At 38.6% G+C, this 23,978-nt stretch overlaps 2 protein-coding genes across 7 annotated transcripts in view; one reads left to right on the top strand and one right to left on the bottom strand.

The window, feature by feature from the left end:
* The window catches only part of LOC106646893 (uncharacterized), an 88,092-nt gene extending 73,899 nt beyond the window's left edge, over nucleotides 1–14,193 (top strand). For 3 of the 6 annotated variants that reach the window (XM_014363083.2, XM_023389589.2, XM_023389590.2), the window contains exons 10-22: nucleotides 1,430–1,506; nucleotides 5,622–5,913; nucleotides 6,720–6,865; nucleotides 7,138–7,449; nucleotides 7,765–7,914; nucleotides 8,025–8,285; nucleotides 8,514–8,747; nucleotides 9,010–9,230; nucleotides 10,098–10,310; nucleotides 11,928–12,160; nucleotides 13,129–13,355; nucleotides 13,426–13,828; nucleotides 13,926–14,193. In XM_014363083.2, coding sequence (XP_014218569.2) covers nucleotides 1,430–1,506; nucleotides 5,622–5,913; nucleotides 6,720–6,865; nucleotides 7,138–7,449; nucleotides 7,765–7,914; nucleotides 8,025–8,285; nucleotides 8,514–8,747; nucleotides 9,010–9,230; nucleotides 10,098–10,310; nucleotides 11,928–12,160; nucleotides 13,129–13,355; nucleotides 13,426–13,431 — 2,372 coding nt within the window. In that variant the 3' untranslated portion in view covers nucleotides 13,432–13,828; nucleotides 13,926–14,193. The remainder of the gene's footprint in view (nucleotides 1–1,429; nucleotides 1,507–5,621; nucleotides 5,914–6,719; nucleotides 6,866–7,137; nucleotides 7,450–7,764; nucleotides 7,915–8,024; nucleotides 8,286–8,513; nucleotides 8,748–9,009; nucleotides 9,231–10,097; nucleotides 10,311–11,927; nucleotides 12,161–13,128; nucleotides 13,356–13,425; nucleotides 13,829–13,925) is intronic. The other 3 variants (XM_014363085.2, XM_014363084.2, XM_014363086.2) reach the window with 3 other exon arrangements.
* A 2,500-nt stretch (nucleotides 14,194–16,693) lies between these two features.
* On the bottom strand, nucleotides 16,694–21,336 carry Lztr1 (Leucine zipper like transcription regulator 1). Its single transcript, XM_014362969.2, has 11 exons — nucleotides 21,020–21,336; nucleotides 20,627–20,935; nucleotides 19,509–19,623; nucleotides 19,259–19,425; nucleotides 18,877–19,078; nucleotides 18,446–18,805; nucleotides 17,939–18,371; nucleotides 17,697–17,875; nucleotides 17,336–17,620; nucleotides 17,077–17,262; nucleotides 16,694–16,985 (listed from the first exon to the last, which is right to left on the bottom strand). Exons 1-10 carry the CDS (start codon nucleotides 21,124–21,126, stop codon nucleotides 17,143–17,145), a joined length of 2,277 nt encoding a protein of 758 aa, XP_014218455.2. The 5' UTR covers nucleotides 21,127–21,336; the 3' UTR covers nucleotides 16,694–16,985; nucleotides 17,077–17,142.
* Nucleotides 21,337–23,978: the final 2,642 nt, after the last annotated feature.

The raw sequence follows: 23,978 nt of genomic DNA, 5'->3' as shown, positions 1-23,978 counted from the left end.
AGCAAACAGCGAAAAGTTCTTGCACTTTTCCACCATGTACTTCGGCCGTGCTCTACAACGCCTCGGTCGATCGGACGCACGCTCGCACCACCGAACCCGGCCCAATCGACCGATGGCAGAAAAATTTTGCAGTCACCGAAGATTAACACTCCCGGCACCCCCTTTCGTATCCCATCGGCTTTAATAAAATTCGAGGCGTTTTAGCGACCATCAATCGGAGCTTCGGTAAGCAAACAATCGGAATTTTTGCCTTTTGTCCAATATCGCTCGCAGGAAGAGAACGCTGTTATTGGCTCGTCAACGTGCCATAAAAGCCATCAGCAGTGCATTATCTGCTCATTGTCCTTGGGTAATGCGCGGCAAAATTCAGCCGCGAGAAACGACGCCCTCGTTAATTTGGTTTGCATTTGACGCGCGAATTTCACGTACGTACAGTTGTTGAAAACGAGTATTTTGCGGGAATGCGAAGAAATTAAAAATCAACTATACATTATTGACATTTTTCACGGAAAATCGTCAAGTACTTCGTGTCCGTCCTGCGAGAGTGCTTACGTTATAATATACAATGGACGATGTATTAAATTTATATTCGAACTTTAAATCATTTAAGTGAATAATGGGGCGCTCTCGAGTTTACCTGGGCGTCCATTGTGCTGGAGCATTTAATTTATCATGCGGAAATCGCACTTTATTATTTACCAAAACGCCCATTCGGTTATTTCGCCGTATAATTTAATACCTGCGCTATTGTATATCCAACCACACGTAGAGCTGCGCTGAATAAATATCTAATGCGTTCCTGATAATCCCTAAAATATTATTTCCGTAAATTATCCACATCGGATTCCCATTGCGATACACGCGAGCAATTAAAAACTCGGGTATACGTCGAAAAATTTATTAAGCATGGCAGGGATTTTCATGGATTCTTATAGAGAAAAAAATAAGGAAAAGTGCTTCGTTTCTGCTCAGGATGATAAATGTTATCAGAATGTATACGAGTTCATCTTTCACGTACGTTGTTGAGGTGTACTATACGAGGCCTGAAAAATGAAGAAAAAAAAAAAAAAAATCTATAAACCAGACGATGATTGGCGAAGACACTTTGTCATTGTTATTTCACGCAAAGTAGGTTAAAAATCTCTTCTATCGTCGAACGACTCTAATGATTGCTCGAGAAAAGTGGATACTTCCACGGATCGAGAGTCATTTGATGCACGTTTTGTACATCACTGAGTTGTAAGCACCATCGATTACACACCCTCGTTTTTACGTTCGAGGAAATAACGGCACTTGTCCTCGTTGCCTCGGCAAGCGTCCCCTCGTTTCGACGGAATTATTAGTCACAACTTGAAGAAAAAAAAGGCTTCAATTCCTCGCTACAAATCCAACAAAACGTTAAGGACGAACCATTATTTTTCTGTTGCAGCCAAGGACGAGAAATCCAGTTGGAGATCGGCGAGTCAAAAGGGCAGTCAGAATGTCACCCTCCACAAAACCAGCGGGGTAAGTCGGACCTCTTTTATCTTTCGCTCCATCGTCGTTTGTCACTGCCAGCTTTACCTCGCAAGCGCACCTATATGTAATCATTCCAAGTTACAATCTTGTAATTGAGGGTCTTCAAATTTCGTGCGGCTAATAGCTACTCCTTCGCCCTGTCTGTGTCTGTATACCAATGAAATATCAAGCCCCAAAACGAGAAATCACCTGATAAATGATTAACTACTCGGTTGGACGTTCATACGCGAACGAGTGCGGATCTTTTAATCAATGTTTACTTCGAAGCGAACGAAGCAACGAGAAAAAGGAAGATATCTTCAGTCGCGAGTGATATTGGCCCTTTTTCTTGGAACAAAGACAGCTTGTTCACAAGTAGTCTTGTTAGATTTTCCCTTACCCAAAAACTCAAAATTAAAATACGAGAGACAAGTATGACTTGTGTCGAAAAATGTCGCTCCTGTTGTTGCTGTTGTTATCACCACCGTTGACTCGGTAGTTTGTTAATTATATCCCATAGCCGGCAAGTTTAACCGCAAACGAGAAACTCAACCGATGCGGCGTGCATCAAAGGCTCATGGATTAGGCACGTGATTCCTCGTGCCCAAGTTACTCGCGGCTCACGAGGAGTCAACGCGATAAACTTGGCTACCCTGCTCTCATTTGCTCAATTACCTGTAGACTGTTTCGTTATACGTATAAACAAGCTAAATTGTATTAGCTAAACGCCTAAACACCATTTCGATGAGAAAAAAAAAGGCACACTCTAATACGCAGAGTCCGATTGTATTGAATTAGAGTTACCTGTTGTACTAAGCGATGCCAGTTCCTGAAAATAGCGAATGTTAATTTACTTACACGTAGAATCTAAAATGGATTATAGAACGAAACAATTGTTTATCAAGGTGCATAATAGTCCAGATTTAGAATGTAGGCGGGTGGGCTGCCCACGCAAGGAAGCCCGAAACTGCGGGAAAACGCGATTAAGCAGGAAACGCAAGCAGCCGAGTTAGAAATTTATAAGCTGGCAAATAATAACATCCTTCGCTAATTCCAACTCGCTCCACCGTATTTATAACCACGAGCCATTTACGGACTGCACATGCAATAATGTTTCCTTTTTTTTTTCCCCTCTCCAAATCGATACTCTTCGGTGCTGCTTTGCCAGCGATTTTCTCACTTGCGGCAGAAAGGCGCGTCACCTATACACGCGTGCATCACACACGCATATCCATTCTGCTCCCCTCGGGCACGAGTAGGTACGGAAGCGATTACTTACGTGGCATCGCAAATCGCGAAGGTACACACACGAGAGATAAGTATACAACCAACGCGGCGCGCGATCGATCGCACATGGCATGTATATGACCCTCCGCTTACAGTTCAGTATGCCTATACACGTATTCTTCCTCTTATTCCTCTAGTTCTGCTCCCTTTTGCGCGACTTATACTTACACGTATAAGTATAACATCGATTTTCTCAGATATTACAAGTACAGAAAGACTGTATACGTAAGATATTTCGCTCGGGCACTTTACGTTGCAGCGCACCCCTTCGTGAAATTAAGCGCCGAATGAAAAATCGCGCGCTCCGGAAAGGCTCGTAAATGATCAACGTTGGCAAAGTGCTGGGCGCGTATGGAGAGCGGGGCCTCCGTAGGTTGTAAATTTCACGGGCCTGCAATACTTTGAGCGCGGGAATATTTCCATGCAAGAGCAGTTAAAATTTGTCGGGAGGTCGTAAAACCGGGGTGGAGGGCTTCGATAAATCAATCGGTTACGCGCCCCGTCGCTCTTCAAAAAACACCCGTCCGATGCCGGTGACGTTCATTCGCTACTTTTCCTCGGATGGATGGGGCTTTTAAACGTCCCCGTGCATCTGGTGTACAACCGCGAGTGGCTCGCGATAAACCACCAACTCAAAAGTTATTTAGGAATTCCCGCTGCTGTTCTCGACGTGCGTAGCGCGACAGTTTCAGAAAACACGCCCCTAAAGACTCCTCGAATGTCTCTTTGCGCCAAAGCTGTACAACCGTCGAAAGCGTACCCGAAAAAAGTAAAAGACCCCAAATTCCCATCGAGTATCGCGAAATCACTCTCATCTCCGTGAGGTCGTGCATCGGGTTGAATATGAAGCGCATGGAGCCGTGGGGGGTCGTTACGAATGCGAAGCTCGCGTCGCGCGTAATTCAATTTTCCCGCGACCACACCGCATACGTGTTCGCACTCCAGGGGTGTTTTCTCCCTGTCTTTGCTCGGGTACGAACGATAATGATCCCCGAAAAGCGAGATTTTTGCTAGTCGTTCTTCGGGGCGCGGGTATACGTGTAATTAGCGCCAAGCGTGTTTCTTGCCCTCATAACGCGAGACTTTGCCGTCAGTTGGGACGCACTCGTGCGCGCAAAGGAACACGCGCACCCCTTTGTACACGAGTACAATAATTAACTGGAAGGTGGAGACTTGCAGGATTCGGGCGCGAGCTTGGGTGTAAAGCGTTGTGCGCTTGAAGGGCTCGCGAGTTGTTTTTGAAAAAAAATTGCTGTTAATAGACGTCGAGTTGGTGATGGATGGGATTGACGTTACAGGAGGGAAAGCAGATTGAAGTACTTGTCATCCGGTGATACACGGGCAACAGTTTTTTGTCGATATACCACTCGATTTATGATTGCTTGCAACTTTGAGCAAAGTCCTTGATATTGTTATTTCGCTGAACGCAGGACGTATAATCCGATATTCGTTGAACCAAGTGATATACATCTGCAAGGGTAATTTATTACAACCTTTGAGCTAGTAAATTTTCCATACTGATGTAATAAAAGTGAATTCACGAGACTCACTTCTCTCCTTTTATTTTACACGCTAGTCATTATTTATCACTATCAGAGCTTATTACGACGAAAACTTATTGCTCTTGAATCTTTAGCTTAAGTACAAACAGTTTTATCTCTGTGTGTTATTGAGCATTTCAATCGAAGTATCAGTTGTTTGTCCGTACCATTCAATGTAAAAGTGAGAAAGAAAAAATGAGTGTATCATTTGCCTCTCTTGCATTATGACGGTAATCTATAGAGCAATCACACAATAGTTGCAAGCTCATTATCAATTATTACAGAAAATTTTTTTGACAAGACCCACGATGTCAATAAATCTTGTAAATGGTATTTTTGTGTCATTGTTGAATTTGTAGTGTCGAGAATAAGTTGATTAGCTTTATAGAGTAATAGCTTTGATTATTCAATCTCAGTCGTAAAACAATTTTGTCGAGCGCAGATAGAAATATCTCCTGTACTCAGCGCAGTAAAATTAGATGAAGTGCACGTATACGTGTTTAGATTTGGATACGCTGCTCAATCAAATCATCATCATTACCCACGAGCAACGACATTTAGTCGGTGGCTCCTGTAAAATTAGCTCTTTGGTGTGGATTGAAGTAAACCCCGCTTAATGCCTATCTCGGAGAAATGTTCAAAGTTAATTTTAAGAGGATCTTGAATTCGTGCAGGTTTATGTACTTAGGTACCGATGAAATGTACGGAAGCCTTGATTTTGCCAACTAAAAGCATCTTCAACTAAAAGATTAAGGCGTCCGAACGTGCCGGTATTCAGAATTCTATTAGTATACATCTCGCCAAGTAGCGTTACGTAATGCCAATCAGAGGCAGAGAGAGAGAGAGGAGAAGCCAACGAGGTCTTTTCCATTAGTTTACCCTTGCGCCTTAATGAAAACGTAGGTAGCTGAAGTTCATCCGATAATTGCACGCGTATACACAAGAGCTCACGGTGATGATAACAACACCAACTACTTATTATGACGACAATAGCGATTCAGTGGTACGCTATATCGTATGGCTAAAGGGTGGATGATTTTGTACAAACTAATTTGTATTTTATGGCAAGACTTTTCGCGTGTTATTAATAACGTAGTTACAGCTAATAGGGATGGATTAACTTGCGACTAATTTTTTGGCTAAACTTGTACGAATCGTCCAATCATCCAAATTTCGCGTTTAAGGGGGAAGAAAAAGGTGTGCTAATTCGCACGGCAGATGACAAGCGCGCGATGATAGCGAAACATCGAAGCAAGAAAAAAAAAATTGGATTGACACGATATTGTTGTCGAGCAGAGTTACAGGGGCAGGGGCAATCGTTTCTTCAGCGCGTCGACCGAGGACTCGAGCGTGGACTCGGAGTTCAGCGCGGCCGCCGCGGCGCACGCGAGCTCCGCCAAGGTTACCGCTGGGCCCGCGGGACTCAACAAGACCGGCAAGCAGCGCTGGAGCTCGTTCTTCACCGGCAACAAGGGCACCAAGATGGACCCGCTCATCGAGAAGCTCAACTTTTACAGCAAGTACGGCGTGCCCAAGCTACCCGAGGCCCATCAGTTCTTGTCCTACGAGTTTGCCCCCAGCGACGAAGGTACAGCATTATATTATTATCTTCTTATTTTTTTTCACTTTTGATGAATTAAGATACAAAATACTCGCAATAAACAATTTCCTACTATCTAGTTCTCTCAAGATATATCAATAACCAAACAATAACTCAGATTTATAGGGGTGTTAAAAAAAGCTCTCGTAGATAAACGCGCGTATACACGGCGAAACAAGCACGGGGCAAACTTTACCTTGGCTTTCGAGCTGTAAAACGGATGCGCAGCACTTTGCGCCGAGTTTGCGAGTATCGTTTAACTTGGCGAGAAATCGCGGCGAAAGAAATTGCCACTAGCGCTTTCCTTGGCGTGCACACACACACACTCATGCATATATGCATTCGGAAGGGAAGTGCCGTGCATATAGCTATGATCGCGCTCGTTTACCCTCTCCCGCATGCAGTGGAGCATCGGTACCCAACTTTCGCGCTAACCCCCGAGAGATGCAATTTCGCCGATCCAATCGCTACTCCCCCTCTCTGCGTATCTCCACTGTGGGCAGGTTTTGTGCTCAGCACTGAAAAGCCTTTTCCGTTCGATCGGTTCGAAACAAAACCCGTGACTGTCCACGGAGCGACGGAGAGCAGGAGGGAGAGCATATCGATGTGGTCGGCTGATTAAACGGGGCAAGGTCGCCCTCCGGATCTCCTTTTAGCGGATGAAATAGATAGAATTGGTTTTCCGTGGGCTTGGCTATTTTTTTGCTTTTTGTTTTTAAGCACCAATGATGACCGTTTGATCATCGCGGCCAACATCGGTATCCTTAACTCTTAATGTCCCCGTGTGTTTGCAGCTGTGTTCAGTTTGGAGGACGATTGGCGCGAAATAGTCGAAAATTCCGAGCTGTTGAGCGATAAGCAGCAGCAGCAGCAGACGGCCATCTGGGAGCTAGTGGAGACCGAAGCGGCCTACATAAAGACACTGAAGGTCGTAACCGATGTAAGTACCCCGCTCGGCGAATTAGCTCAGCTCGCGCCCGGGTAAATTTTCCACTCCATCTGGACCGCGCTGGGTTCAATTATAATTTTAAGGGTACATGTATGTACACACCAGCCAAGCCATTTGGTAAGAGTTACCAAAGGGGGGTTGAATTTTACGAGCGTGGTTCGCAGTCCCGGTGCTGATTAGAAAATTTACCGTCCCCCGTTAAGATGTACACATATACGTAAAGGTGTAATGCGTAACGAAGAAAAAATTCCTTGCCCCCGAAGCTCTTCATGGCGTGCCTGTGCGGCCTGCAGGCCTCGAGTATCCTGATCGAGGTCGACAGGGCGAGGCTGTTCTGCAATATCCCGGAAATCTACGCGGCCAATCGCTACTTTTGGACGGCCCACGTGAGCGCGATGCTGGACGCGGCGAGGAGCACGAGGAAGCCCCTCGACACTGTACACCTGCTCCCGGCTTTCGAGAACTTCGAGGAGATATTTGCACCGTACGCGAGGTATTGCTCCGAGCAGGGCAGGCGCCAGCAGTACTGCCGCGAAATATTCCAGGACAACGACGTATTCACGGCCTATCTCGCGGTAAGTTGCTTTTTTTCCTTTTTTTTTTTTACTTATGGCCACTACACTCAAGTATTTGAGAAATGGCAATTTCCTAACTTGTGTTTATTTTACTTCAATGTTCGTCATTTGCAAAGTATGGTTTGGTTCTGTGACTGAAAACTACGATTTTTATTTTGCCTATGTTACATCGAAATTGCCATCTCTGTTTACACAAACAACAACGCAAATATTAAAGCATAATCGCGAAAACCACGTAATGTTTAATAAACTACATAATTTTAGATATTTGACCAAAGTTGTGACCATTGTCGTTCGTGACCCTTTTTTTTTTAGTGGTGCGAGACCCAAAAGGAGTGCAACCGTCTGAGGCTGCTCGACATTTTGGTGAAACCGATGCAAAGAATCACCAAGTACTCGCTTCTACTGAAAGCCGTGCGGAAGAACACGGAAAACGAGGATCAGCAATCCGAACTGACGGCCATGGTGAGACTGCACACTTTGTCCAAAACACGAAATCCAACTGACAACCATATGAAAAACTGTTATTAACTTACGTCTTGCATGAAAAAAAAAAAAAAAAAAAAAAATCACAGATAAAATCCGTGGACACGTTCGTGGGCTCGATAAACTCGGCGATGCGCTGTAGCGAGGAAACGGCGCGGCTGGCGACCGCCGCGTCACGGCTCGAGAGCTACGACGCCGTCGAGTCTAAGGACGACGAGCTGCTCGGGTTTATCAAAAAGTACTGCAACTTGGACATTATGAATGCACCCATGCCCGGCTGTCCCAAGGACTCGCTCAGGATACTGCTGCGCGAGGGCGATCTCAAATTCCGCGACCCTACGTCCAGCAAGGTATACGTTCTCCCCCCTCCCCCATTGTCAAACTTTAATCATCCGCGTCTTAAGCCGAAAATATTACTGTGTACGGTAGAGGACTAGCTTGCGGGAACAATAAAAAGGGCAAGCGCAATATACCTAAATTCAGCTCCTTCCCCGAACATCCTTTATTTTTTTTTTTTTTTTTTATTATTTTAAGCCCTCGGCACATGCAATACTTGAGCTTAAATTAACATTTCGCAGATGGAGGTGCACCTACTACTGATGACGGACATGCTGTTGATCTGCAAAGCGGCGAAGAAGGTGTCCTCGAGTGCTTCCATGACCTTCAAGGTGATCCGGCAGCCGTACGTCGTCGACCGCATCCGCATCCACGATTTGAAGGAAAACTCGGGTTTCGCGATAATTTACCTGAACGAGTTCGGCACGACCTCGGCGGCCTTCGTCCTCAGCGCCAGCGAGCCCAATCTCGCCAAGGTACGCTTAAGGCTCTATAACAGGCACAATGTTACTCGAGAGTATATAAATAAATATAGCGGCAGAGCAGTAAACGTAACATCAAATGATATATAATATAGCGGTTCATGGTATATGGCTTACGAAGCTTGTAGCTCATCGTATACTTTCCGTCCTAGCGAGCGAAAAGCTAGTTACAAATTTTGAAACTTTATAGCTCCGTGAGCACCAAAGATCTGTCTGGTGAGTAATCCTTGCATCGTTTTTTTTTTTTTTTTCGTAGTCGTGGGTGGAGTCGATACGCAAGGCGCAGAAACAGCTGGCGGTGCTGAGAAGGGCGGCCCTCAACAGCGTGCTGACCACGACGGTTAGTCGGCAAGCGAGCACGTACCTCGGCGACACGGACTACGAGATGGATGAGTTCTGCGGCATGGAGGGTATGCCCAAGACCCCTCGTGGGAGCAGTCGAGCCTCGAGGGTCAGCAGTCTCGCGCACAGCCACAGGTTCGTTACTTTGGCACCAAAACTCGTTTGACTGTCCGATTTGATCGCACGTCTTCCTCCTTCACAAGGCACATGTCACATACATATATCTAGTGTCTTTTTCCATTAACTATTTGTAGGTCGGTATGGAAATAGAACTAATTGGTTTTTGCTTCGCTCGCCATGGAAAAAGGCTTTGTAGAAAATTGAACCGTGAATCAATGATAAAAGGGTTGTTCGGTGTCAACTACTCGCTTTTTTTTTTTTTTTTTTTTTTTTTTTACCTTTGAAACGTTGACATTTAAAGGATTTTGTCGACAAATGTAGTTTTTACAGTAAAATCATTTAACATCACCAAATTTACTGATTTTTCGACCATCACTCATCGAATCAATAAAATTTGACTTTACATCAAATAAGATGGTTCGCAGTGACACACTTTGCACTTTTTCAGTAAGAAATATACATTTACTTTGAGTTAGTAGTAGTTCTTCAATGATTATGTTAATAATTTGAAAAAAAAAATGTATAGACAGCACAAGCACCTCAACCCGTTAGTTTAGAAAAATCTATTTGAATAATACGTGCAAAGCTTGATCACGAAAATTTAAGAATCTTTATCTGGCTCACGGACATGCTCAATCAAAATCTGACTACTGCTAAATTATTGGAAAGAAAAAAAAAAAAAAATGCCAAACTAGCCGATTTCTGACCCAAGATGGAGATACACAACACCTAGACACTCCTCAAAGCCCTTTTAATAGCAACTGTGCATGCATCTCTTTGTGTCTGTCGATGATCATCCTTTAGTCTGTAGTAGCCCCACCCCCCCGCGGTACTCCTCGAAGGAGCGTCGGCAACATCGGCCGCGTCGCGTTAAAAAATCAGCATGTACTTTTTCAGCGGCAGCATGGAGATGGAGGGCGCCTCACCGGGTAGCAGCAACTTCCTGCCGAGCTACAACCAGAGTCGGAACGTCAGTATGGAGACGACGGAGCCGCCGAGGGCGTCGAGCGTCTCGTCGGAGGAGGGCACGGAGTCAGCGGCGGCTGCTGCGGCTGCTGCCTTGGCTGGCCACAATCAGCGGCAACTGCAGATCAGGTGACCGACGCCTCCTGATGCACTATCATCCACTTGACAATATGCACATGCCTAATTTCGCTCTCTTTCGCGCCACCACCTTTGTACCCTTTTTTTGTCCTCCCAGTTCTTTTTTTTTTTTTTTTTTTTTTTTTTTTTTTTTTTTTTTTTTTGATTCATTGCCGTATATCCACGCTTTTCTATACTTAGCGGTGGAAACTACGCTTTACCGATTGCGTTGATATCAAAGTTAGATAGTGCATGAATTGCTTGTCCCTACGTTAACGCCTTTGTTGGTAATTTTTAGCTGTCGCTTGTACTCTCCCTCTTGAATGATAAGAGGCTGTCATAGAGATGCGGCAGTCACTCAAGAAGCGTAGAAAGTAATTTTTATTTTTTTATTTATTTTTTTTTATTTTGCTACATCAGAGAATTTGAGGGAGTTGCCTGGAATACTTGTACATAGTATAATATATTTATGTAAGATTGCATGTCGTACCTGACCCCGATTGCAGTACGATGCCAAAAGCAAAATGAAAATCGTTACCACTAGTGTGTAATTCAATGTTTCATGCCTTCTTGAAAATACGTTGTTTCAATGTTTTACAATAGACGTTTACAGAATGTCTTTGAGACGTTATGATAATATTCACCCGTGAATTTATGTCCATGCGAGTGTTACTTAATAATGTGTATTCGTATGCCTGCGTACACATAATAATTATGTAGTATTAGAGAAAAATCAAAGACATGAAAAGGATTTCATAGACGTTCTCACAATTTTGGTAATTAATCTAAGACTAACGTGTTTTATTTTTAAATATTTTAGTTCCTTGATTCCACACTCAGTTTTTTATAGAGCTATACTTCATATTAGACTTTTTTTATTTGACATTTTTTTAGAGGACATAGATGTACATTCAAATTTACGTATACATATATGTATGGTGTGTGAATATTTATAAAGTTTTAGGCATGTGACGCAAATCAAATATCGTTGTAGTCAAGCCATAGTGAAAAATGTATGAAAAATGACTGATTTTTTAATTTATGTTATAAATATTTTTAAACTAAATTGTAAATACAAGATGTATGATTTGTAGTAATTTCATTTGAAATAAATATCTGTATTTCCAAACCTTCTTTACGTTTTCCATCTCATAAGCAATTTTTTATTTTTATTTTAAAACTCAAGGCACCAAAATATCGCATGTTAATGGAATATACATAAATCACAGAAGTTTTTATTTTTCAGCATGAATTTGATGCTATGTAACATCGTAAGCTGTACATAAGAAAAAAAATTTATTCTGAACAGGGTTGCAAAGCATTACACTATCTATAATATTCATAACATAGTTACAATGTCAATTTGTAATTAAAAAATTATCGTTGAATACCCGATATTTTGAATAGTAAATAAATTATGTAATAGCAAATTTTATGAACCATTACTTTTGTAATTAAAAAAATTTGAGTATCCATCGCGTCTTAAAAAAATGTTATCAATTTGAAATAACCAATGTATATAGCAAGCTTTTTGCGCGAATCCAAAAATAAACGAAAGGAAATTCATCCAAAGCATTGCACCCCCGGGTGGGCGTGCATATTTACGTGTTATGTATTTCCAACAAAAAGCAGACGTTCACTGCTGAACAAGTCACCGACGCCCAACACGCTGAGCGTCCAGGTACCTGCCTACTCGTGTCTCGGGCAATCTCTGCCCAACCTGACTCTGGCAACCTCGCCGCAGACCTCGACGGTGTCACCGACGCCGCCCAGCTCCCTCCTCATCGTGCCTCAGATTACCAAAAGCAAGGACGCCCTACTTTCGCCGGGTCATCGAGGTGAATTTACGTTTAAGAAAAAAGGCAAACCACTTGATTTTTTATTACCACTCTTTGTTTCAGTACATGCATGAGCACGCATATTTGCACGCGCGAGTACAAAGCTTGCCCTGCTGTTTCGATGGCTGGGTGCTTGCTTTCATTTGAAATTTTAATTTACAATATTCATAAACTTTTTTGATGACAGATCGTTTTGTTCCAAAAAAATTTTTTAAACGTTACTTTGAAAGCTTTTGTCATACTAATTTTTCTTTCGCGTATTTAATATTCATCGAAAACGCGAGTAACGAAGCGAATTTGTTGGGAAGAAGACGCTTTTTATTTCTTGTAGAGTAAAACGCTATCTCGGATATAAATTGCTTCAAACTTTTTAGCGGCTTAACTACTATTACGTTCAAGGTAGCAAGTAATCGTAAAGACAATTATTCCAAATTAAGGTTTATCGAAAAATTAACTTGCAAAGTTTTGAGGCATGAATGTGCATGAAAAATTAGTGTCTGTTCCAATTCATATTCAGCGAATTAAACATGTTTTGATACATTTATTTTTCAAATGAGAGAAATTATAAAATGCAGAAAGCTAAAATAATATATATATATTTCATTGGTATGAAAAAAAAATTTTTTTTAATTCACAATGTGTAAATTAATTTAAAAATCTTTTAAGCCAATCTCGTATGCCAAATGAAATAATATTCAAGTTGAGAGACTGCATGTGTAAAGAAACTCAAATCTGGAAACCTCCTCATAGCAATTGAAATTGAGCTTTTTGTGAAAGTATTTGATAAAATTTTGTTTCAAATTGTAACCGCAGATTGAGTAAAAAATTATGTATGAATTAATTCCGGGCAAACGTTGAGTATTCAATATTTCAAAAAAAAAAAAAAAAAAAAAATCATCCAAGTTTCCCGAAAAAAATCGGTATCGTTTGTGCACTGTCGCATTATCTTTCTGGTCCGCGCAAATTTTCGTAACCCAATAACCCAAATTCAGGTATCTCGTATCCACCGCCGTCGCCACCGAGAGGTGCGCTCAGGCGAACTTTTGCAATATCGCAGTCGCGCAACCCCCCGCTCGTCAAGACGCGGCACATAAACGCCTCGGCGACCCAGTCCCTCCAGACGACCGTCAGCCTCGACACCGAGGGCATGGAGGAGCGCAGAAGGCGGCTCGAGTCAACTCACCGGGTCGCCTCCACCAGCAGCATAGCCGAGGAAAAGGTACGCGATACTTTGTCCCCTCAAAACTGCACCTGACCACTCTCACGCCGCTCCATTTCGTTCTCCGCAGAAGTGAAGAGCAGTCACGGGACTGCAGGGATCAAGTTTTCAGGCAATAAAGTCGTTGGCATCAGCAGTAGCACCGGCTCTTTTGGATGCACGGGGACACCGTCGCCGGGCTTTTATTTCCGTAAAACGCGGAGGCGCGCGGGTGCTGCACACACCCGTTGCGCTTTCGGCAGCGGCGCCAGGGCTACGGGGACCAAATCCACAACTGTACATCACTCCGCCTTTTTCCACGTTTGTTCGGCCGGCGGGTCTACTGCGCGCGTCCTTATACTCTTACTGTTATACACCACCAACGCAATATACCACCGCTCGAGTGTGCATATACGTGTAACCGTCGATATAAATATGTCCGCTGGAGTTTTGAAAATCAATTGGCGACGTGTACTGGGAAATTTTTGTAACCGGTAAGTCGCAGCTGATGCGTATTATGTGCGTGTGGGTGTGTTTGCGATTGTCACGCATCCTTTTTTTGTTTTGTTTTGTTTTTTGTTTTTCTTGCAGATTGGGGCCACTTCGAAGACAACGTAAAACTTTTATGATAGATTACAGCTGTTACTACGACGCGCTACGGCGAACACAATTTTTCTTACTCTGCAAATAAAGGAAATATTTATCAAGAGCGAAGGAAAGGAGAGAATATCTATCTATGTATGTGAGTTGTCGAATGAGACAGCAAACGCAATTTTTTCGAATCGTTCGTTTAATATGAACTTTTTTCTGTGAAATTGATGATAATAAAAGAGAAAAAAAAATGACTAAAAAAAAAAAATAATACAACGTAGCTCCTTAATTCTTAAGCGATCTACAACAAAGGCCTACTTAGCGTAATTATTATTAATCGTGATTGTACATCTAGTGATGAACAAAGAAAAAAAACATAGAAGTATACTAGAATACTTAAATGCTTTGTAGCGATCGGGTGTATTGAACGCGAACACGCGATAATAGTAAAATTTGTTAATAAAAAGTAAAAACCAAAAAAAAAAAACAAGTGGTTTTAAATTCGCAGCTCATTCGCGTTAATTGAATTTCTCTGAATTCAATGTATCAGCTGAGAAAAAAATATTTGAAACAAAAATACAATTGTCGGGAGACCAACGATTTAAGTTTGTTATTCAGACGAAGAGTTCAGTTCTTCGAGAGGGAAGCATCCATGCAAATGATTGTTTCGTTGAAATATACGTATGTGAATTAAGAAATTGGAAATCAACAATGTTATGAAAAAGTTCGTAGCGCAAAAAGCGCGCCAAAAATAAATGAAATAATTTGGACTTCAAACGATGTGCACTATTATGTATTGTGTACAGATTTGTTTTTAAATGAGAAAAAAAATACTGAAGGAATGTTTGTACCTTGAGCTGCGGCTTTTGTTCTTTTATTGTGTACGTCAAAACGTATGGTAAAATTGAAAAAAAAAAAAAATCAGCAAATGAAATTGTATGAGAGCCACGAGCTTGCACCTGATAAAAAGTAATATTGTGAGGAAATAAAGATTGAAAATATAATGCATAATTTATTACAAATGTTTTTGTCTAATGTCCATAAATACTTCCCTCAATCATGATATGGGTTTTCATACGAAAATATTTAAAAAATACATTAATTATTAACGATTTTTATTTTTGAGGATTTCTACGTAAAACATAATGAGTTGAACATAAAAATGTTATAATTTCATTTTTATAAAGTTCTACGAATAAAACTTTTACATAAAGTAACATTTCACCATATACATTTATATGTAAGTATACAAATTTGTGTACGTACATATCTAAGATAAAAAACTAAGTGATGGGACACTTGATTCTAGAGGGTAATAAACATACAAAATAATTTTAATTCGGAAATGAAAACTTTTATTTATAATCTATGTCATTGGAATTAGGTCATCGAATTTAAACATCCGTCCATGTCAACCTTGTACTGTAAAAAATGTCAAATGCAAAAAATCGTACGTGCTTTAATTTTAGAAATATATTACAGGGTATCATTGAAATGATATAATAAATTATTGATTGTAGCAATATAATGTACATAATAGTATAAATATGGTCCAATTCGAATAAAAAATAGCAGAATAATTTTGGGTGTGGTATATTTTCGAAGTTTCTGCTTCGGAACTCAATTTTTAATCAGTTACATTAAAAATTAATTTTAAAAACTATTGACTGGTCAATTCAATGTTTGTTCTTCTAAATAATCAAATTTCTAGTTTAACCATAAAAAAATTTTTCTGGTTGTATAATGTAGGTAAATGACAATTTTAAAATATAAAAAAATCGTACTTATCTCAAAAAAAAGTAACTTGGTACTAGGTCTTTTACCTTACACTATGTACAAAGACGGTAAGTAACAAACCCAAGCTGATAAAAGGGTGTGGGGAGGGAGGCAACCTCTAGCTAATCAGAGGTCTAAGGTATTACATAAGATAGTCATAAGTTATTACAATTTACACTTAAGTATACACTAATGTACTCTGGAGTTTGCCTCCTCCATGACATCTGGCCATTCAATATATACCACAAACCGGAACTACGTAGCAAGTTAATATGTGACAGCAGGTATATTGAGTATGGCAAGTTGTCGAGATTTTTATCATATTGAACCGTCTACTCTCACAAATTCTGGTAGATATGAATAAAGCCATTGAAAATCCACATATACTTTCACTATTTAACTGGCGCCTGCACATGTTTTTTTAACTAATTTATTGTACAGTCGCAATTTTTATAGGTAGCAGATTAAAAAATAATCCAAACAGCTTACTAGGAGAAACATCACAGTCATTTTTTAGAGTCATTTTTTACTATTTCTCTCTCAGACATTTAACTTATGATGCTTACAATGATTTCTGGTGTTTTCTTACTCATTGGATCGAACACGGTTTTAAGCCTAATTCTAATACTTACAATTAGTTTCTAATTTTAAAGGTAGTTCAGTTTTCGTTACATACTAGTTTTTTTCAGATTCTTTAGTTAGCACTAAAATTTAAAACTGTTTTAAATTATTTATGTCTTACAAAACAAAATCTTTGGTAAAATGAGTTTAAAAAATGTTTATTTTTAAAAAAACTAAAGCTTTTTATCATTTTATTTTTATATTCCCAATAGTTTATATTCCTTTACCATATAAAGTTGCTAAAATTCTTTTTCAAAATTGTACGTAACTGTTGAATTTGCATAAAACTTTTAAGTTTATTTAAGCTCTAAAGATACTATTCAAAATTACAAAATTCATCTTTTTTTCCAACAATGCAATAATATACTTTAATTAAAAATCATAAACTATGCATGCAATAAAGCGTTATCATCAAGAAAAAAATTGTATTTTCAGTCATTAAAAATTAAAAATGTTCAAAACTTATTGTAATCAGGTATACATTGGTGTTGTGTTTTTCTGCTGTTAAGAGCTGAATGTACGCTTAGCTGCTTAGCAACAGCGGAAGATTGTTTCGATGCTGACTCACATGAAACTTAATAGCGACGTCGGTCGCTTCAGAGAGCAATATCCCACAAAGAGAGATGTCCGTCCAATTAAAGCAAAGTTTGTTCGACAAAGTTCCTGTAACATTGCAGAAAATTTATTAGAGAAATGCTAAGGTTTTTAAAAACCTTGTTGTTCAATCACACGTGACAATTACGAATATACTTACTTGAAAGGTCAAAGTTGTTGACACTTTACAGCTACTAGATTGCGGCTGACTTGTCAAAGAGATACGTCAGCAATCATTCGACATATCTTGACAAGAACCTGCCTCACCTTTCTCTTCAGCCATTGCAAATACTATATCAAGCAAAAGTTCTCGACTAAGATTTTTTATTTTTGGCAATGTAGCCACCTAAAATGATCAATCAGATTTTTTTACAATAATTTAAATTGTAAAGATAATTTTTAAAGTGTTGTCTACATACCTTTGGAATGTTGAGTACTATGAGTTTCAAAGCATATTTTTTAATATCTATAGCTTGCATTTTATCAGCAGCCTCTAAAATTTGTATTACGTTTTCAAAAGTAACATTCATTTCGAGATTTTGTTTGCAGAAGGCCTGCAAGCGATTATTTGTGAAACCATAAAATATTGGAACGGTGAAAAGATAAAGGGAGTCTTCGGGAGGCATAGAGACGTCTGCATAGTATATGTATCTTAAAAGTGAGCTGAATGACTCTGAGGATGGAATCATTTCTCCAATTTGTATCTAAAAGTTTACATCACGATTAAAAAAAAAAAAAAAGTAGAGAACTTCGAATTAAAAAAGGCTTGATTAGTCTTACATTAACAGTATTATTATCAGGCATAAATGACCTGAACAGCCCCTCAAAATAGCTACAACGAGCAGCCAAAATTGCTTTATGTGATTGTATCGGGTTACTGTCGAGCATCAACGTTATGTCGCAGAATTCTTTTCCAATACTATTTAAAAACATTTCCATATCTTGCTCAAGCGTTGTTCCTAAATTTTTGATAAAAATTATTTCATTTCGGAAAAATTCTAGATGGTTATGTCACAACGTACCAACTTCCGTTCTCAGATCATACTGTTTCAAGGAATTTTTTTTCGGCTGATCCTGTTTTCGTCTTATTATTTCTACCATTAGACGTTGTTCTAACACCTCGAATTCCTTGCTCATAATTATCTGATTGTAATTACTATCTCTCACCACGAAATTCATGCACATCTCTTTTATAAAATACAATTCAAGATGGGCAGCATTGCGCAGTGCTTCCAAAACGTTGGTGTGATTTATTGTGGTGTCGAGGTAATGGACACACAGCTGCTCCAAGCGTTTCATATTAAACTGCCTTGCTAGGCGATATACATCCATCATCAGCAAAACGATTTGGTTACTGGGTGGGTCCTCGATTTTTTGAGTTGGATCTATGCGATCGGTATAAATATAGTTCAGAACCATATCAAATGCTTCGGGTACCGCATCTTTCAGTTTCACCTGTGAATTTTCCAAACTACGTACTGTGGCACTTTGCTAATATTCATTATGCTACTTTGATATTAAAAGCAAACCTCCAACAACGGCAAATCTTTGGATTTGATGACTTCGTTACCCCGCTCTTTCTTTAGCTTTCGGTCTCGCTTGTCCTTAGCATCACGAATGTGTTGTCGAAGGAATTTAGACCGTGCCGCAACCATAGCCACATGGGCAGGTATTTTAGTTTCCTCTTCGCCAACGATAAACTCCACGTCGCAAAACAGCCGCTGGTTTAATAATCGGCCAAAGTCGTCGTGCAGCGTGCATTTGGGATACGAAGAGAACTGGAAGCGATAAGTTTCACCACTGCGGACGTTATTATCCACCGTACCGCCAAAGATATACATTGCGTCGCTGATTACGGCTGCCGCATGAAATAGCCGGCCGGATGGAATCTATTAATATGGGCCAATTAGAGTATTTTTTACGATTAAGATTAAAGTTAATTTTTAAAGCCATTACTGACCTCGCTATCAGAAGATGGAGTTATAATGTCCCAAGTTTGAGTATCAAGATCGTAGCAATGAAGGTCGTTTGGCAGAGTATTATCTGCAGTACCACCAAACACGTACAGGTGCCTGTCAAAACTTACCATTGTGTGACCATAGCGTCGAGCTGGTGGTGGTGGAGTACCCCGTAAAATATGCTCAGTTGAAATACGCGTCCATCTGAAAAATGTTTTTTAATTACTATCAATACATTTTAAACAACTCCAAGTACCCATTTAAAAAAAGTAGGCTTTTGAATATAAAGCATAACTACTGAGCCATAATTCAATACTCCTCTAGAAACTGTTATTGGTCCATAATCCAAAACAATGAAAAATCAATGTTTGTGTATAGAATTACCTTTTTTCCCGAAAATGAAATTGAAAAAGACTGTTGGTAATTTTTGCACCACTCTGACCACTGAATACAAACATGGATTCTCTAGCTACTACCACAGGAAAGTTGCAGCAGGTAGGTGGGCAGTCTCCAGATTGGGTAACTTTTTCCCACACCTTGGGATCTTTAGGCTGTGAATTAATAATGCGCATTATAAATTTTAGTACATAACTACTATGCATAGTTTTTACTTATTTGGTAAAGTATCTCTTACACATAGTGATATAGTCCACATATCATTCAAACGAACATTTCCATCATAACCGGCAAAAATCCACAATTTATTATCGTAAATTGCCGCACCATGAGCTGATCTGGCAACTGGTGTTCTATTAAAAATCTCTAATTAGTTTGAATTAATGAAAAACTAAAAATAATTTCTGTGTGGATATATTTTTAATAACAATAGTTTTTGTTAGATTGAATTGTTTGTGACGAGGGTTTTATTTTCTATAACTGACAACAAATGGCTGCCGGACTTTTAAAGTCTTTAGTTATAAAACAATCGTGGCAACTCATTTTAAGAATGCTAAAACTCTTTTGTTATATACTGAAACTTCACTATGACCTTGAATCGGATCAGCATTTAATATTTCTGTTACGTTAATTACACATACTTATATTATTATTCATTTTGTTAGTATTGCTACAAAAATTATTGTTATGATTATAACTGCGCATCACGTATTCATTGATTATAAATAAGAACATAATTATAAGTATATATTAGTAATGTTGTGGTCAAATTTTGCATATTATTAAAATTTACTAAATTGTACACGGTTTTTGTGATTTTTATGTTATTTAATAGAAAAATTTACTGTTAGTATAAATAAAAAATAACTTTTGCAAAAATGAATTTATAAACTAATTGATTCAGAATTATTGCGAGGAACTTAACACACTGATTAATATTTTCTTACAGAAGAATTTGTACGGATCTCGAATGTCGTGGTATTTTAGCTAATTGTTTTACCATATATAGTGGAAAACAATCATAAAATAAACAATGTAGTGTTAATCTGTTTACTATTATAATGCAAGGAATTATATTATAGTCTAAAATATCTGTAGTAGCGTATCTCTACAAAAATTTATATTAAGTAAGTCAGCTGATTGCGTTGAGAAGTGAATTGAAAAGCTTACATAATTTTTTGTTTTGTTTTACATTTTAATAAATTAAACTATGTATATATGTATGAATGCGTGTATGCTATGTTTTTTACGATCCTTAGAGTTAAAGGGAGATCAATATTTTGAAATGAATAAACAAGCATATTCGTAAATTAATCAATTTAAAGATACTACAAATATATAAATTAGAGTACTTACTTTCCATAGAACTTCCATTCAACCCACTGACCAGTTGTGAAACGATATTCAAACAAGTCATTTTTGTTGGTCAAGTTGGAATTGGAGTGAATATCACCAGTGTAGCCTCCAAAAACGAACATAGAACACCCATGTACCACTGCAGAGTGATGGTATCTAGGAGCTGGTGGTTGGCCAGTAGCAAATGCTCTACCCCAGGACTTTTCTTTTACATCAAAACGTAGCAGGTCATTTAGCATTCTCTTTCCATTGTCTCCTCCAAACACATAAATTGCATCTTTGTAAGCTACAACCGTATGTTTGCTACGTCTAGAAAAAACAACGTTAAATATTAGTGACAGTGGACTCCAAATTAAGCCATTAAGAAAAATTAGTAAAAAAAACAAAAATTACCTGGCCCCAACGAATTCGTCGCATTCTGGCATTCGCTGCCAGCGGTGGACAGTTTCGAAAGGCCCAAAGTCCAGAACCAAACACTCAGGAGGATAGTTGTTGTCCATGGTTAATGATTCAAGCCTATTCAGAGCCAAAAGCAAAAACCAAAAATCGATGCACCAATTCACCAGCTATCGAGAATCAAGATTTTCCTCTTCAAAGTAAACAGACATTGTTTGTAATTTCTCGAAACAAAATTATAATAATACTACGTAGTTTCGGCATTTCAACTTATCGCTTATGAGTTTAGTTTACTCAGCTGTTACACACTCCTGCTTCTTTTTCTGAATGTATGCAGGTATTGATTCAAGCATGCGGTATTCATTCATTACTAGTTCGTGAAGGTATGTATATATAAAAGAACAGTGGCAACGAGTATTGGCGATGACGCCCGAAGAACAACGAACGACGGGTGGGACACTGTTACTCATACACATAAAGAGACATATAAAAGGGGAATTTCCTTTGGGAACGGTTTTCATCTTACTTAGTGGTACATTCTCCTTAGTGTGGGAGAAAAAATACCTACTTAAATTCATCCAATATTTTCTCTTGCTTACTTGATGCTCATCGATGAATTTTAACAGTATAGTATGGAGATAGTCTTTCATGTAGACATAATGAAGGAATGTTTTAGTATTGATTAAAAATTTATTGGCTTCCATAAAGGTATACATAGTACGTGAGTGTAATACGTAGGCTGTAAAATATATATATTCGTCAATACGTTAGGGATAGCGGCGTAGCGAAACATAATTAATACCTAACAGTAAATTATATAAATTTTTACAAGTATCATCACATGCACGTTTCGTAATTCTATAGAAATGCATGAATCCTTGCAAAACACAGACTTCTAATAAATATCTAAAATAAATCTTGTAGATGTATTAAAAACTCTAAGAAATCTATAAGATTTCTTTTAATAGAAGTTTATGTTTACTGAGATGCAGATACTCTAGTAACTGCTGCCATCTTTCGACATGTCTTTTTACCATCTTGAAGCGGAAGTATTTCAAATTCCTGGAAAAAATATTGTGTTGGAAAGTAAAAACCTATTTAATTTTATAATGGTTATTATTTATGTTATTAAAAAGTCGGTTCGTTATGATAAGACATGGAAATTTTTGTCATCTTTTTTGATCCACAATTATTTTAAAATATCATGCATAAGTTTTTTTAATGATTTATAACATTTTAGGTGAATTAACGACATAACAAAAAAAATCGCTAAAAAAATAATAAATTATGCCCCAGAATAGCGCTGGAAGGGTAAAAAAAAAGGTTTGGAAAGTAAACAGGAATGCCTTGGACAAGAAGATTGACTTTCCATTAGGATGCTTGCACGAGAAATTAGATGTAGATATATTCGACTTAGAAATATACATAAAAGAAATAAATATAATAAAAGAAACGATCGTGTGAGGTAGGGTATTCAATTCATCGCTGTTGCTATACTATATACTATGCGTTTCGTATGTAATAAATTTTTTAAAGATTTATGAAGTCATTAACTATAATTAAGATTTTGATAAAAATAAAAAGACTTTATCAATAATAATATTAACAATAGTACTGATAATAATAGTAGTGGTGGTGATGAAAATGATAGCAATAACAATAAAAGCGTTTGCAGTCTGCCTGATATCAACCGTTACAATGGAAGTATTTAAAAATTTATGAAAATAATGGCGCGAAATAAGTATATTCCATTCATCACATCAAACGATAAGTGATGTTAGATATTATTGTGCTGTATTATACTATATTGCATTACATTTCAAGTATACCCATATCATAGGGTTTTCACGTATCCTATCTGTTTCGTTCCTCTACAAACTTATGCTAGTCTTTCGTGCAGGCCTCTAATGCAAAGTTCCTCTCAGACGACTCGGTCATTCATCCTACTGGTTAATATTTGTAAAGCACTGTGATCGTCTTAAGCACATCACAGTTGTTACTAGGTTTAATAAAATATTCTCTTTATATCTTCTTTTTTCTCATAGTGACTTTACCGATGAGTTGACCAGGTGTGGGACTTTCCTCGGAGAATAAGCTTCTCCTGGAGGTCCTGTCATGGTTTTTTTAAAAATTAGGTAAGTGGTTTTCTGGCATCTCAGATATGTATCTTCTATGAATAAAATTCGAGAAAAAAAATCTTGATACTTACCTTTCGATAGGATTCGAAACCCGTCTACACTTCGAATTTTTTCATCGAGGAGGCCAGCACATCAGAGCTCTCTTGCAGTATACAAGTAATATTTACGCTGAACAGCATTAAGAAATGTATTCATACATTATCTTGTTTTTAAGTATGAGTGGGGCAACAAATTCTATTGAAAGGGTTGTTTGGAGCAGAAGTAAACAAAGTTTTGTTTCGGTATATACTTACTTGAATTTTTCATATACTAAAAACAACTTTTTAATAAAAAGTTACAACCAGGAATTGTTTGATTTCCAAAAAAGAAACATTACTGTTGCTTACTATGATGTAAGTTTATATACATTTTGCATGTTCGTACGAGTCTTATTCGTGCAGGCACTATAATATAACAAACGAGACAAGGTTGTGATCGATCCTAATGTACAGTGAGGGTTAATCGATGACGCTGAACAAGTTGAAAGTGGATCAAATTTATATCTCGTATATTTTTCGAGATATTGATGTTCGGATCACTATACGCGTAAAGTATAAGTATATGTAGTTAATCTATTCTTTAAAATAAATTTTACACCGTTGCAATGGTCACTATATGTATAGTACAGATCTGTATCTTGGGGATGTAACCTTGGGGGAAAACCTATATTGTAAAAAGGTAATTCTGATTTTTTTAAGGGCACCATTGATTTGGAACCACTTCCTACATGCTCAGCGTCATCAATTTACCCTTACTACGCATTAAGATGGATTACTACC

Source organism: Copidosoma floridanum, unplaced genomic scaffold, assembly GCF_036245765.1.
Source record: "Copidosoma floridanum isolate Cflo_tuat_1 unplaced genomic scaffold, Cflo_Japanese_pri ptg000014l, whole genome shotgun sequence".
In the NCBI taxonomy this organism is placed as follows: domain Eukaryota; kingdom Metazoa; phylum Arthropoda; class Insecta; order Hymenoptera; family Encyrtidae; genus Copidosoma; species Copidosoma floridanum.
Note: the sequence above shows the minus strand (reverse complement) of the source record. Positions and strands in the feature narration are given on the sequence as shown.